This window comes from Mchenga conophoros, linkage group LG1 (assembly GCF_057382185.1).
Source record: "Mchenga conophoros isolate Kocher_MC1m ecotype Shallow Benthic linkage group LG1, M_conophoros_male_GT1.1, whole genome shotgun sequence".
Taxonomy (NCBI): Eukaryota; Metazoa; Chordata; class Actinopteri; order Cichliformes; family Cichlidae; genus Mchenga; species Mchenga conophoros.
This window is the reverse complement of record NC_140526.1, coordinates 19,876,288-19,892,467: the sequence shown is the minus strand read 5'-3', so window position 1 is coordinate 19,892,467 and position 16,180 is coordinate 19,876,288. Positions and strand designations below refer to the sequence as shown.

General features: G+C 41.9%; 1 protein-coding gene across 6 annotated transcripts in view; it reads left to right on the top strand.

The window, feature by feature from the left end:
* znf821 (zinc finger protein 821) overlaps window positions 1-16,180 on the top strand; it is a 19,596-nt gene extending 3,416 nt beyond the window's left edge. For 4 of the 6 annotated variants that reach the window (XM_085269587.1, XM_085269583.1, XM_085269568.1 and 1 more), the window contains exons 2-6: window positions 8,266-8,397; window positions 8,539-8,657; window positions 10,194-10,292; window positions 10,680-10,846; window positions 12,447-16,180. In XM_085269587.1, coding sequence (XP_085125713.1) covers window positions 8,266-8,397; window positions 8,539-8,657; window positions 10,194-10,292; window positions 10,680-10,846; window positions 12,447-13,413 — 1,484 coding nt within the window. In that variant the 3' untranslated portion in view covers window positions 13,414-16,180. Of the gene's footprint in view, window positions 1-8,265; window positions 8,398-8,518; window positions 8,658-10,193; window positions 10,293-10,679; window positions 10,847-12,446 lie in introns of those variants that run through there. The other 2 variants (XM_085269576.1, XM_085269598.1) reach the window with 2 other exon arrangements.

The window sequence follows — 16,180 nt, the reverse complement described above, 5'->3', positions numbered from 1 at the left end:
TATTACAGTCCTGGTGACTTTTCTTTGTATTGAAGGTAAAAACCTTTTTGGAATGTGCCAAAATGTGTATATTTGGGAACAGGTTTTGCCAAAATAACAGATAAAGCCATGAAATGTGGCAGGTTTGTAGTTGATGCCAAGCTGGTAAACTTGTATGATCCAGCCCATGAGCCCTATAACTAGAGACCATCTTGCAGTGGGATCACACAAGTTGTGACACATGCCAGAATACTGACATTTAGACTCATTAGTACTAAGTATTCAGCACTCATGAGTTGGACCACACCCATCTTCTGACTTAACCGTTATTTCGCTGAAGAATACAGATATGTAATGTTTTGTGTCAGCGCCTTACAGCTTTTGTGACATTACTGCACTGGAAAAATTTGCCCACAGACACATATACAAACAACTGTCAGCATTTTCGAAATTCAGTTTGAGGTATCTCTATGGTACATTTTACCATGATGACACACACAGAATCACAAGTAGAAACCAATAATAGCTACTCTATCATGCTTGGTAATAATGCAGTAATAACCATGCATACTTAATGCCAGCGTGTTGACGGGTGATGCAGCCACTTTGATCCAATCTTAGTGCGGTCCCACTTGACCACAGTTATTATTTACAGGTATATGAAAACAAAAGAAACGGGCATGAAATGGGCAATAAATGCAGTGAGAGCAAGCTCAGGTCAGATGCACTCAACAGACTAGAAAATCAATAGTGACCATCTTGCAAGGTTTTTCCAGCATAATTTTAGTGTTTACCACACCACAGAAAAACCACTCGCACAGTGATAAAACTATCAGTCAGTTTTTATGTAGGGTTAAATTTAGTCTTTAACCCGACTCGCTTTTTCATTTATCAGTTGTTTAAAAATAACTAAGATATGTAAGATACCCAATACTCTCACCTTACCTGTATGTGGCGTCATCCCCAAAAGGCCAATTTTGAGCCAGGAAAAACCTTGTCTGGTGATCAGAAGGCATTACTACACTTTAATGCAAATACTTGCTGCACCACACACAATCTCAAACTCGGCCTCATTTAGATCTCATCTGTAAAGTTTTGTGTGTGTGTGATTAGTACTGTTGTTGGCACTGTCTTTCACTTCAGTTCAATTTTATTTATACAGTGCCAAATCACAACAACAAGCTACCCACAGACAGACAAACACCTGCCAAAGTACTCACACACATACAGGTACACAAGCTTATAACAATGCAAGCTACACTATTGCAGCATGTAATGACAAATAACTGAATGTGTTACATAATATGTGAAAGAGCACACTCCTGGTACATTTTTAAAACTAATTTAAGTAGCCACTATCACTTGTATTTTAATAGTGGAGCTTATTACTTGTTGGTGCTGATTACAGGCTTAAAATATTTTTTATAAATATCTCTCCTTTAAGGCCGACAAGCTTATATTGACTAGAAATGTTGTGTGAAAGAATCTTTCAGTTAATTTAGGTATCAAGGCTTGTGGCTAACCATGTTTCTGGTTTCAGTTTTGAGATGTTATTTTTGTCAGTTATCTGCTCTTTTAAAAAAAAAAAAAAGTATGAGGCATTTAAAAAAACAAAACAAAAAACCCCCCACCTATGACTAAACCATGAACAGAAGGGACAGAGGTTTCAGCTTGTACAAACAGTAGCTATGCGTGCACTTGATTCAGTTTTCTCTGACAGCTCAGATTTAGGACAAGGTTGCAGGAGAGCATTACTGAGCACACAAGCAGAAAGACTTCCCTTGTGTTGTATGCAAGAGTGTTTCTGTTATTTCCCCTTTCTTCCCTTATTGAATGATACGTCTAATATTTTTCTACTACACAAACACTTTTCATGCTTACTTTCTAATTCTGTTCAACATCTTAGTTTTCCATCCCAGATTTTAATTAAGATTTTATTTTAATGGTAAGCAGTCATCTGAATAAACAAACATCTGGTTTCTGTTGTTTATATGTGATGGTTTGCTGCTCATCTGTTAAATAATTTTTTAGCTAAATAGTAATTTCTTCCATTTAAAGAAGGGACCTTGGGCTTACTGGTCGCTTACAGTGTAATGCATACTGACTGGATTACTGACATTTGTTGACCAAATTCTATTTTAAAATAGTGTCATATTTTTATAAAGCACAGATAAAATTTATTGAAGCAGATCTCAGGAGCTCTTGGGAGACCCTCTAATGTAGATATTTTGTTGGTGACTCATCTTCTACCAGGATGCTCTTGTCAGTGCTTACCCTGCTGACCTCTTATCTTAAGCTAGTTTTTGTCCACTGAAGGGGATTGCCCAGTGTAATCTACTGAAGTATGCTGCGACCCTCCTTTCTAAAGAGTTTGTTTAAACTTCTGGAGAAATGCATCTCACACTTGCTGCAGACCGCAGTCATCCCTGTGAGCTAATGAGCTCATTTGTTGCTCTGAAACACCTTTGAGAGTGAGCGAAAGGCCTCAGGAGGCCCCAAGACTGTTGTATAATATGTTGTTTGTTTTTTAAATTCTTGTGAGTGCAGAAGGACACCTTTTGCACACCAACTTTCATTCTTCCTCACCATGATTTGTTTTACCTGTCTTTTCTTGTGAGGTATGAATTGCATTCAAAGAGCTGTCCCCTTTGAGTGGGTCAGACCAGACAGACTGACAGACCAGACAGGCAGGGAGACAGTCTGACAGGCAGGCGGGCTGACACACATGCACATGCTCACACACACACACAAATGCACACACTCAGTAGTACGCACACACACACACACAAACACACACACAGGGAATTCCAGACAATGATACAACAGCGGTGTCTGTCTAGCTGTTAAGTTTGATGTACAACAATACTCAAGATTTTTATGCATTACATAAAAGTATTTTGTTTGGAGGTGGTGGTGCATACCCTCGTGGTGTCAAGTGGATGCCTGTCAGGGAAGTACAGTATATTTGTGTAACAGTATATGTGAGGCTTTGGTTTCATAATTTTTCTGTACCTAAATGTAGAAGTTCTGAAAACCTTTATTAGTATTAATTATAACAAATAAGGTGTTATTTCAGAATATTTCACATTATATATGTATTGTTGATCCAACTATGAAATTGAGTTCTCAGGTGGGGGGGCTGTTATGAATCCAACTTTGAGTCTCGTGTGGCTACAAGGTGTTTGTCAGTCTTGTAGTTGAAGCAAAATCCTAATCTAAACATGTAGGTTATTCGTGGTGAGAACTGATCCGATGTCTGGCCCACCGTCCTTGTTCTCCAGAAAGTCTGTGGACGTAAGAGGGGGGGGCCCCAGTACTTCTGCAGATTCAGACAGTGTTGTGTGTCTGCATGTGTGCGTTTTTGGAGGGGATGGCTGCTGAAAAGGAGAAGGAGGGGCCTTTGAATTCAACAGGACCCCCATTGCTCTGTGTTTGAGTAGAGTTTTGGCATTCTGTCTTTTGTCTGTTTTGTTTTGCGCGCTACCCCTCCGTCACCCTACCACCCCCGGCCTGCCCCCCCCCCCAACCAGCCCTCTCCCTCTTGTGTGTGTCTCTTGGCTGATGAGTTTGTCTCTTTGTCTGGATTCAGTCAGACACTGCGTCACCTCCTGCCTACAGACACACAGACTCAGAGATAACATCGCAGTGCTAGAGACTGAGGGAGCGAGGAGGGTGGGTAGTGGTGATGGTGGCGGCGGGGGGGAGCAAGGAGAGACAGATGTACAGACAGAACCGTAGCGGTGGGGGGATGGGTATCTCTCACACATCAATCATTGGCTATGTGCCGAGAAGCCAGCCTGTTGTAGTAGTTCACAGTTCAATACTCGGACCCACTCTAACGAATGCTTGGATTTCTGTGGGAAAAGTGCCCAAACTGTGTTCACATACCAACTTCTCACAAGTAGCCAAATGACTAGCTTTAAGATTATACTTCTGTCTTGCTCACACACACAATAAAAGAGAAAGTGTGTGTCTGTGCACCGTGCACAGTACCTCAGGATTGTGATGAATGCTGTAATTACTTCTGCCAGTCTCAGGTAACTGAAGTCAGGATCTCTCTCTCCCATCTTCTGATCTGTGTAAATGGAGAGGGAGCACACAAGGGAAGAAAATTGGATTTTAAGCTATCATTAATTTTCGCTATCTCAAGTGGTGATGTTCCTATGTGTGAATGCCAGAGGAGTTTTCACCAAGACTGCATCCAAAGGAGCAGTGCTGGCAGTTGAATGAGCGTTTGCGGAGTCCAGTGTAATAAGAAGAAAAGTGAAGGGATTGCATCGCATCCTGCAGCCAAAAAGAGCCGCTGTGTACAATAAAGTGTGGCATCGCGGCAAGTGAAATGAGCTACATATGGGCTGTCATGGTGCAAAGCTTTATCCTCCCCCTCGGAGCTGATGGTAAAGATATAGAAGTAGACAGAGCTCCATATATAAGCTGGGAGGACAGAGGGCGAGCCAGGCTGTTCAGTGTGTGGGTGGTACTGAAGGAGAGAGAGAGAAACGGAGCAGCTAGGCAGTTAGCTGGAGGATAACAGTGCAGGCTGCTACCCCCGTGGGACTGCAGCATGGCTGTCGGAACAGCTAGCATGTATCTGTGATTGTATATGTGTGTAAAAATAGTGGGGGTTGGGATGCAAATGAAGTAAATGTGCATGCATATATGCAACTGGGCTTGTCTCGCTGCTTTTGTATGAATCCTGCTGCTTGTTGTATAGGTCATATAAAACCAGATGAATCTGCTAAGAAGTTCTTCTCAAGCTGATCGCGCCCCCAGAGTGCTAAGAAAAAGGTAGAATGGTTTCAATAATTTACTCTCTGGGACAGCTTTCTATCAGTTTTGCTCTGATTATAGGTTTTGTTTTCATTAGCGTGTTATATTTCTGCAATAATCTCAAGATTTTTTAATTGTAATTGGATGGCGTGATCCACATTAAGTGTGATCAAACCATGGAACTTCAGCGATAGGTGAAACCACTTCTATTAAAAGATTTAAAGATTTATACCTTCTTGTGATACACTACAGTAGCGGATGCTGTAATGAAGTTGCTATGGAGATAAAGCTTTCATATGCCGGGTACAATGTATGGGTAGAGACAGTTGCTCAGAATCGTTTTCTTTTTGTGCCCAAGGCAGGACAAAATTTCAAGGTATACCTATAAAAGAAGCCTCATTTGGAATATCATCAGTTCTTCTGATTGTGCAGTCAGATGAAGATATTTTTGAGCAAAAAGCCTTCAGTTCTTTTTGTGCTTCACTATAGGCTGCACTAAACTCATCAGATTCTGTCATACACAATCCAACAGGCAGTCTTGTTGTCCCTGGTTCTGATCCAGCATCTGCTGAAGTGGAGATTTCTCTCTGAAGTTATGTCAGGATTCCAGGTGCCTCTTTAGCTTCCTTGGCAACATGTTGGCATTTTTAACTCCTTCCAACAACAGCTGCAGTCAGGCTGAAGGCCAGTGACTGTCAGTCATGGCTTTTTAATATTTAACTGCACAAAAAGTATACCTGCAGTACTATTAAGGCACACTATTATGGCCCAAGATTTTGACGCATAGAACCAGATGGTAGTAGTTGTCCTCTGTATAAGATTATTGTTCTATCAATGTCCAGGATATGTTAGGGACACATCCTCATTTGTATTTCTCAGCATCTTTAGGTGTTGTGACTTTTTGCTTACAATACAGGGAGTGCAGAATTATTAGGCAAGTTGTATTTTTGAGGAATAATTTTATTATTGAACAACAACCATGTTCTCAATGAACCCAAAAAACTCATTAATATCAAAGCTGAATGTTTTTGGTAGTTTTTAGTTTGTTTTTAGTTTTAGCTATTTTAGGGGGATATCTGTGTGTGCAGGTGACTATTACTGTGCATAATTATTAGGCAACTTAACAAAAAACAAATATATACCCATTTCAATTATTTATTTTTACCAGTGAAACCAATATAACATCTCCACATTCACAAATATACATTTCTGACATTCAAAAACAAAACAAAAACAAATCAGCGACCAATATAGCCACCTTTCTTTGCAAGGACACTCAAAAGCCTGCCATCCATGGATTCTGTCAGTGTTTTGATTTGTTCACCATCAACATTGCGTGCAGCAGCAACCACAGCCTCCCAGACACTGTTCAGAGAGGTGTACTGTTTTCCCTCCTTGTAAATCTCACATTTGATGATGGACCACAGGTTCTCAATGGGGTTCAGATCAGGTGAACAAGGAGGCCATGTCATTAGTTTTTCTTCATTTATGCCCTTTCTTGCCAGCCACGCTGTGGAGTACTTGGACGCGTGTGATGGAGCATTGTCCTGCATGAAAATCATGTTTTTCTTGAAGGATGCAGACTTCTTCCTGTACCACTGCTTGAAGAAGGTGTCTTCCAGGAACTGGCAGTAGGACTGGGAGTTGAGCTTGACTCCATCCTCAACCCGAAAAGGCCCCACAAGCTCATCTTTGATGATACCAGCCCAAATCAGTACTCCACCTCCACCTTGCTGGCATCTGAGTCGGACTGGAGCTCTCTGCCCTTTACCAATCCAGCCACGGGCCCATCCATCTGGCCCATCAAGACTCACTCTCATTTCATCAGTCCATAAAACCTTAGAAAAACCAGTCTTGAGATATTTCTTGGCCCAGTCTTGACGTTTCAGCTTGTGTGTCTTGTTCAGTGGTGGTCGTCTTTCAGCCTTTCTTACCTTGGCCATGTCTCTGAGTATTGCACACCTTGTGCTTTTGGGCACTCCAGTGATGTTGCAGCTCTGAAATTTGGCCAAACTGGTGGCAAGTGGCATCTTGGCAGCTGCACGCTTGACTTTTCTCAGTTCATGGGCAGTTATTTTGCGCCTTGGTTTTTCCACACGCTTCTTGCGACCCTGTTGACTATTTTGAATGAAACGCTTGATTGTTCGATGATCACGCTTCAGAAGCTTTGCAATTTTGAGACTGCTGCATCCCTCTGCAAGATATCTCACCATTTTTGACTTTTCTGAGCCTGTCAAGTCCTTCTTTTGACCCATTTTGCCAAAGGAAAGGACGTTGCCTAATAATTATGCACACCTGATATAGGGTGTTGATGTCATTAGACCACACCCCTTCTCATTACAGAGATGCACATCACCTAATATGCTTAATTGGCAGTAGGCTTTCGAGCCTATACAGCTTGGAGTAAGACAACATGCATGAAGAGGATGATGTGGACAAAATACTCATTTGCCTAATAATTCTGCACTCCCTGTACACCCTGTACCGGGGCAGGTCCACCACAGGCGAATCAGATCTGGGTGTTTGTCCCTAACATCTTGGCGCACAGCTGGGGTCTTTCCTCCTCATCCACAGCCATTGACTGCAGCGCTAAGCAATCCCTGGAATCACCTTGAAGGTGGTGGCATAGGGTTTGGCTGTGCATCTCCAAGTGTTTAATAAGTTTAACTGTGGAATGCTAAACTGTTGCTATCCAGCCTCAATGCTCTGCATCTGATTTCAGCTGAGTGTGTCACAGCTTTTTCCCATGGTACTTTTAGTTCTATAAAGTAGACAATACAGAGAGTGGTGGACCAAAGTACCAGATCTGGTCTTTGGGCAGAAGCAACTATTTCTGATGGGATTATAAGCTGTTGACCTGTATCAAAGAACATTTTCTAGTAACAACCTCCTTCAAAAGTCTTCCTGGTCAGTGATGGAGGGTATTTTTGTCATTGTTCTTAAAGTGGCAGTGGTGCTGCTCTTTTGGCATTGATAGACAGAGACTTCAGCACCTGGTTGTGTCTCTAAGTATACCTGCCTTGACAAAGGCTCACTTTAATTAAAGTCATGATGTGCCTGAGTGCGTTTCCAGTTGATTGTCCCTTTATTCAATATTTCCCACTTCATCCACTTTTGCTGTTGGGCTTCTAAGATTAGCAAATCTTGCAGCCGCCTCCTGCCACTGGAGTTCTAAAACTACCAGCTTTCGCCATTTTCCTTTGTTCCACAAGGGTCTATCTGGAAACAGGCCCACTCCTACTCTCCTTTGCTGAATGTAGCTCCCAATCTTAGAAGGATGGAGTGCTGATTTAGCCTGTAGTACAGTTTCTGTTGGTGTCCATTTCCAACATGTTGTTAATACTGGCATGACGGGTCTTATGGTTGTGTCTCAAGACTATGAGAAGGTCAACTCCAGTCTTGTCTTGAAGCCTAGTTTGAAAGAGCTTGTTGGCTTTTTCTACATGTACCACAAGTGAGAAAGTCAACTTTTCAAGAATCTTACCGACGGTCCTTCTACTGTCTTTCTATCTTCAGGGCCATTCCACACTTCAACCATCACAGGATTCCAGCACACTATTAACATGGATGGCAGAGACGAATTCACAGAGGACAGTGAATGCTGCAGCAACAACTCCCAGGAAGTCCAAGGGCAGGATAGCTTCTCAGGTACAGGATGGAGGGAAGGGTCAGGGAAGGACTGTTGGACTCTGTAGGAATGTCCTTGGAATGAGGGGTGTTAGTGAGAATAAGCCCTGCCCTGTGTTTTGTTGTCTGTCCGTATTGATAGGGCTGTGTTTGCCTCCATAGAAGACAGCGATAGTGACCCAGAAAACCACGGCGAAGACTCGTCCTCCAACACCTCTGCTGACGACCACATGACCACCAAGAGAACGCAGTGTCTCCTACAAGGAGCAGGAGTCAAAGAGGTGAGAGGGCTGCTAATTTAGACACCTTCACTCCAGTGTTTGTTATGATGGTGCTTTGAATGGCAATAATGTTTATTTCATTCTAACAAATACAAAAAAGGAACACGCACAAAGGTTGTGGTAAGGTTCTCATAACTGGAAAAATAATTTTATCTATTTCTCACTGTGTACGTCTTTGAAAACAACTTCTTGGCACATCATCAATTGGTTTGAACACAACTTATGCATTACACTAGAAGAGACCATACTGGTAACGTTGTGGTGTGGAATAAACACACAAACAAAACACGACAGAGATTAAAAAAAAAAATGAAGACAAGTATCTGCCCTGCATCTGTTTGATTATGAAATATGTGGTTTATAAACGAGTTGGTAGGCGTGAGAAGAATTTATCAACTCTCATCCATCAGTCGTGCATGAAAAACAAGTCAATGTGAACCGTAATTTGCATCTAGATGCCCACCCTGTCATCTGCTCCAGTTTTATGATGTTTAATTAGGTTCATGCATCTGTGAATTTAAAGCTAATGTGCTGTGCTAGAGAATATTGCAGATATTTCTCCTGAGATAACCGGAAAGGAAGTAGTGATATTTCACCAAAATCTTTCTATTTGTATGCAAAATAACAATTAACATAATAAACTTTTGACATTTTTGTTTTATTACTTTGAAAAGATAAAAGTGAAAATGATAAATAATCAGTTAAAAGACATCACTAATATAGTAAAAGTGTGGGGGGAGTAGTGGGCTACCTACTTAGTACATCTACAGGAGCCATGGAAACCCATGCCATGAAACCACATGCAGTTACTGAATCAGCAGAGCGTTGGTGAATTTTATGCACTGCTCTGTAACTTTACATGATCTGTCACATTCACAGATGAGTTGCTGTGGTTCCTAAAAGCTTCCACTTTGCAATAATACAGCTTACAGCTGATCGTGACTGTTTGTGAGGGAAGAAATTTCATGAACGGACTTGTCCTCGCAACGCTGGCGTCATTTTACAGCAACACACATGAATTCAGAGAGCAAACTATTTTTTCACAAATGTTTGTAAAGGCAGACCATATGGCTGTTTGATTTTTTTAGACCTGTGCAATGGTTCGAGAACACCTGGATTCAAAGATGAAGAGGTCTGGCCCAATATTTTTATTCAAAAGTGCCCTTTGAGTTATTAAACACCCCCAGGTCCAACCAATATGTTTTCTGCCTGCACCTTCTGTTTGAAAATGTTCTGTGAGTCACATCTGTCTCAGCACACAGTGTGATGTCACTGTCAGTGAGTCACCGGGACTTGTGGGAATTTTGCTCAGTCATACACTCAACACATCTTCATCCACTTGTGAAAATGCTTCAGACCAAAACAAGGCCTCTTTTACGTTTTAACTGCCATCATACAAATTGGAAATCTTAATTTAATAAATAACTCAGAATTCAGATTTGTGATTTACAACTGTAAGATGTAGGTGTAAAATCATTTGAATGTAGTGTTAATGTGCTTCTGAAACGAGTTTAAATGGTTCTTGACTTTCCTCAGGAGAGCGAGGAAGGGGGAGAGCACAGCAACAACTTTGTTTGTCCTCTCTGCCCGCTGGATTTCAGCAGCCCAGATAAGCTCATCTCCCATGTCTACCAGGTGAGAATAACATCGTCTCACCTGCCCCGATCTAGTACAGAACCAAAAAAAGAAATGCAATTTTCAAAGCCGTGTGGCAGCAGCCTATCTGCTCTGCAATCTGTCTACTTTGTCATATAGCTGCATAGTTTTGTTTTTTAAACTCTGTATGCTGTTTGCATTTATACTACCATGCATAACAACCACAGCATCAATTATAACTGTTGCAGACATGAATTTAAATATTATAATTTTACTTTTCAAGTTCATAATATTTTAAATGTATATTTCCTTTGTTATTTTTTTCTTTTGCAAACATATTGCAAACTGATAATCGCCTGCAATACAAAGTTATTATATCTTTTAAGTTTGCTGCTTTTCTCATCTCTGTTTGCTGTCTTGTAACAGCACACGACTATGATGAGCAACACCAAGAGCTATGTGTGCCCAGTGTGTGGGCGAGCCCTGAGTTCGCCCGGCTCACTTGGACGCCATCTTCTCATCCACTCCGAGGACCGCCTCTCCAACTGCGCTGTCTGTGGTGCACGCTTCACAGACACCAACAACTTTAACAGGTTGAGCTCATCTCTGCTGTAGCTCTCATCTCAGGTCTTAAATGCAGATTGAATATAGATGTTGTGATAAAATTATACTAACCGGGTCCTGAAGTTTCTGTGTTTATTTAGTGCTTATTATTTAATTATGTCATTTATCTTAAAAAATTTTAAAACAATATCTCATATGTGGTCCCTTTATGACAAGGTGAAAAGACACCACTGATTCAGAAGGATGAGCTATTTAAAATGAGGCCTTTTAATTTTTCTAGTATCTAAAAATTGATTCTGGCAGGAGTGTAATGTAGAAACATAAAAAACTGCATGCTACTTTTTTTCTTTCTTTTTTTTAAAGACAAACCTTTTCTTTTGTCGAACCTTTGAAAATATAAATTGAGTAAAAAGAAGTCACATTTTCTCTTTAATACATTATAATAGAATGAGAAAGAGCAATGGTTTTCCAAGTGTGGGATTAGACAGAATGCAGAGCATGAGGGATGAATAAAATTAGTACTGCAATGACAGATTTAATGGAAATAAACTTGCGTGTTGCTTAGCAACTACCATTACATTTCTAATTTAAACAGCACTGACAAGGTCAGGACGCATTGTAGAAGGAGAAGCAGTGTGAAGTGATGAAAAGGAGAGAAGAGAAAAGTCATGAAGCATTACAGTTGGCAGAAGCATTTGCTGCTAAGTTTGGAAAAATAAAACATAAATACTTGTTATTCTAAAGAGAGACAAAAAAAGGTGTATCTTAGATGTACGTGGAAAAGCTGTTTCATGTTGTTCCAGCCAGCTACAATAAAGTAACATAACCAGCATCTGGCAACCAGTGTTTTCTGAACAGTCACCTCCTCTGAGGCTGTTAACAGCCTGTTAAACTTCTCTCCAGAGAGCTAGCCAGAGTTCATTTGACGCATGGCCCTTATTCCTCTCTGAAGCAAAAAAGTTTGGGAAACGACTAACATGGAATCAGTCATCTCTTCCCATTGCAGCAAAGTGGTTTCAAGTCATGTAACTCATCGCAGCTTGACAGAAGCTAAATTTTACTGTTGCCTAAAATATGTGACCATACGAGCCAGGCTAACAAAAATTCAAGGCAAAAACAATGCCTGTCAGTCTGATGTATGAAGCCTTTGTTGCAGGCTGGTGGAAAAAAATCCCTGCGGGGTGAAATCTCGGATTTCAGACTGCTCTGAACACTTAGTTTCAGATAGTTTAGTGTTTTTTTTTCCTCCTGCTCTTGTCTCTGTGTAACGTAAGCGAGAGAGTATATCACAGATATCGTGATCTCAGGCACGCTGTGGCTGTGTGCACAGAAACCCCACCAGCTGTTCAAAACTCAGATGAAAGTTAGTTTATAGTGACGGTGAGAGAGCTAAAAGCATTTTACTTAGACGCAGTATAAAATGAATACGTTTATTTTTAACAGGAAACAAATCTCGTCTAGGAGACCTCAAGTGAAAGGCTCTATGATCCCCACATTAAAGATTTAGACAGGAGCAAGCTTTCTATCAGGGATCTAATGCTTCCCTGGAAGAGTCCAGACCACTTAAAAAAAAAAAAAAAAAAAAAAAAAAAAAAAGGATGTTTACCTGATTCATGTTTCCTGTCGTAGGGAGAAGCTTAAAGAAGTCCTCGACACAACTAGGATGGATTTTACTGGGGGAAGGGACACCAGTTCCATGTCCCAGTCCCTCTCGAGCAGCCCCATGAGCAGCCCGGGCCCCTGCACTGACTCTTGCCATGGACTGGGCCCTAGTCCCAGTTCGTGTCAGGGTCCTTGCCCATGTCAAGCAACTAACCCCAATCCCAACCTATGTCAAGCCCAACGTTCCTGCCAAGGGCAGGGTCATATCTCAAGCCAGTGTCAAGGCCCCAGACCATGTCATGGCCCTGGGCCAGGATCAGGACCGTGCACAGACCAGGGACCCGCATTTCCCTCACTGCCCGATAGTCTCCTCTCTGAAGGGCCATCCCTCGCCTCAATCCCTGATGCACTCAACTCCTCCTCTTCAGGCCTTCCTCCTATCCCTGATATCCTGAGCCCTATGCCAGTGTATCCTGCCGGAGTGCTGCTGGTGTGCAACAGCTGCGTGGCTTATCAGCAGCTAGTGGCGGCCCAGTCACCGATGCGAAAATGGGCTCTGCGTCGGAAGAACGAGCCCTTGGAGGCCCGACTGCAGCGTCTGGAGCGTGAGCGCACGGCAAAGAAGAACAAGCGGGCGTGTGAGACAGAAGAAGAGAGGGAGCTGAGGCGGCTGCGGGACCGCGAGGCCAAGCGCATGCAGAGGATGCAGGAAACGGAGGAGCAGCGGGCACGCAGGCTGCAGAGGGACAGGGAGGCCATGCGATTAAAGAGGGCCAACGAGACACCAGAGAAGAGGCAGGCCAGGCTGATCCGCGAGAGGGAGGCAAAGAGGATCAAGCGACGGCTGGACAAGATTGACCCTGCTCTGAGGACACAGATAGAGCACGATCCTGCAGCCATGGCTGCCCTCACAGCAGACATGAGTCTCTTCCAGTTTCCCTGCCCTATGCCTGTCCCCTCCATTGATAATGGTCTATTCATGAAGCTGCCCTAGTGGGTCCAGGCCAATCGGGTGAGGGCAGAATCCAGTTGGCTTCTCGCAGCATCATTAACCTCTGCACTGCGCCATCAGGCTGCCTGTTCACAGAGAACCATTCCTAGCTGGTTTCCTCTCAGCTCGATCTGCGTCGAACAGCTTCGCACACAAGCTGCTTTGTTAAATACAACAAAAACTTCTTCAACGTCTTTTTTTAAACAGCCTAGAAAACCTTGGGAACAGGGATGAGAATGTTTCTTATTGTATGGATGATGACATAAGAGCATGTTGTAAAGAGATTTTATCTGTTGCGTCAGTGGACTAGCAGATTTAACACAGTTCATACTCATAGGAGCAGTTACACTTCCTTTGAGGGGACAAAAAAAAAATCATTTGCACATGGACCTTCAGTGACAGGAGAGGGGACTTTGTAGCCACAGTCCCCTCTCCTTTCTGGTCCACTCCGCCAGCCCAGTGACTCTGATTTCCAGGTAGCTACACCTCTCTTCAAGCTGCTACCATGGGTCCCTGGGAAGTTCGTGTTCAGTCAAACTACTACCTCAGCTGGCGCCGTGGACGCGCCCTCTGTCCTGTGGCTTACTGCGTTCCAACTCCAAGCTTCCAAAGCTCTATATGTACTGTACACTACTACCGAGGATGCAGGTCATTTTTGTTTGTTTTCTTTACATTGTTATGTTTGTATTGATCATTCAGGCACTTTAATAGGACACACACATTCACAAGTGATTTTAAAAACAAGAGGCGTTATAGATTCTGACATAAAGTTTGAATGAATGTCCTATTGAACGTGTTCAGTGTTGAGCTACATTCCTCTTATTTCTGAGTTTTACATCTCAATGCAGTCCACCTTTGTATATTCTCTTTGCCAAGATACGACTCTCGCGTCTTTACGCTCCGAACATTTTTGCCAATGTCATTTATATTTTGACTTTCTTTTACAGAGGTTTTCTCTGGCTCTTAAAAAACAACAAAAAAGTAAAGTCATAAAGTCTGTGCTGCTGTTATTGTACTGTAAAATACATTAGTTACCTCTTATATGTTTGGGCTCATTGCATTGAGGAATATTCTATTCCTGTAAGTGGTTGCAAAGAAACAGTACACAACATGTTACCCGTTGACCTCAGAATTTGTCGCATTACTTGAATTCTGCCCTAAAAGATGCATTTGTTTTCCTCATGAGCGGGTTCCGACATGGTGGGTTTTTACCGTCATACGGGAAATCGTACATAGATAATGCAACCTCTGCTTTGTGCAATTTGTGTAGCATCCACATGTATTGTAAGGCTGCAGTACCTTCAAGATGTGTAAACAGTACCACTTAAATTATGTTTTATATCTGCAAGTCACTTTTATGGAGTCACATGACAAGTGGAAATTGTTCTAAACACTTTTTTTGTTTGTTTCCTTCATCTGTTACTGAGCACTGGGGCTAACTTCACGGCACATACAGCCCATACCAGGAGATTCATTAACCTCATTCCAGCACATATTTATGCAATATGATGTGAATATATATATATATATATCTGTTTTTTTTTTTTCTTGTAAAAGTGTTTTGAGGTGTTTTGTTGATTTACAAAATGTTAAAATTAGAGGCCATGGTTGGATAACCCTTGTTTAATTTCCTGCCTGTTACCTCCACTTCTTGTCTTTGCTTATCCAGATGGAAACATTTAACAGTGTCAAATGAGCAGTTTCAGAAGTACTCTTTAAAGAAGAACGAGCAGCGGTTCTGTTTGAGTCACTCCTAGACAAGCCGCAACCCACCTGGCTGTTAGTTCCAGCAGGTTTAATGAAGAAAAAACAAAAGACAAAAAAATTAAAGGGAGTTTTGGTTTTATCCTCAGAGGCTTTTTTCTAGGAGTGCATCAAACCTCTATGCAACAGATGTTATTTATTAAAGGAAATTAATTCACTTTTCACTGAAACTATGCAGAATGCGACCTCAATTTTAAACAGACTTCAAAGCAAACAGTTCAGCTACTCAGGCAGTTTAACTCAGAGGGCTCAGGGCCTGGATACGGCACCCCAGCCCATAAGAATCATTTGTAGACCTGTCATGCAAACAGAACAGTTTTAGGCAGTTTTGGGACTTTTAGTAGAGACATTTTTGTCTTTTTTTGAGAGATGTTTCCTCTTCCTAGTTCAGCACAAAAAGCAACAGGGTTTCACTGCCATCCTTCTCATTATACACTCTACCAAGGGCAGATCAGTGTTCTCAACAAAGGCTTCAGGTGTCGTCTCTCTCTCTCAGAATATGAATACTGGGTATTCTCAGAGGTTGCTCTTTGAAATTGCTGTGACCCTGTTTGTCCTACAACTTCACTTACTAGTTGAAAGGAAGTTCTGTGGACTCTGACGTGGCGCTGTTCTTTGGCAGCAGCGCTCTCTCAGTGTGGATTAGGTAAAAACACTGCATGTCCTGAAACTGCACTCGTCCTAGAATGGTTCAACATGAGCTTGTGTTCTGTTTGTTTATGCCTGCCTGTTTTTTACAGTTTAATCGAAAAATGTTTCAAGATGTTGGCCTTTCTATATTCTATCAGGATTTTCTCTCAATGTCCATGTTTACAAAAGAAGTCTTTCTGATCAAGGCCAAATGAATGAGCTAAACTGCTAATGACAACATGCTAGTTGTGATATCAATGCATTCTGACTGGATGGCACTTTGGGGGACGCCATCCTCTGTTACTGGAATAACAGATGTACAGACCGTGACGAAACCTGGATAAGAATGTGGAAATAAACATTGAATTTATTATAA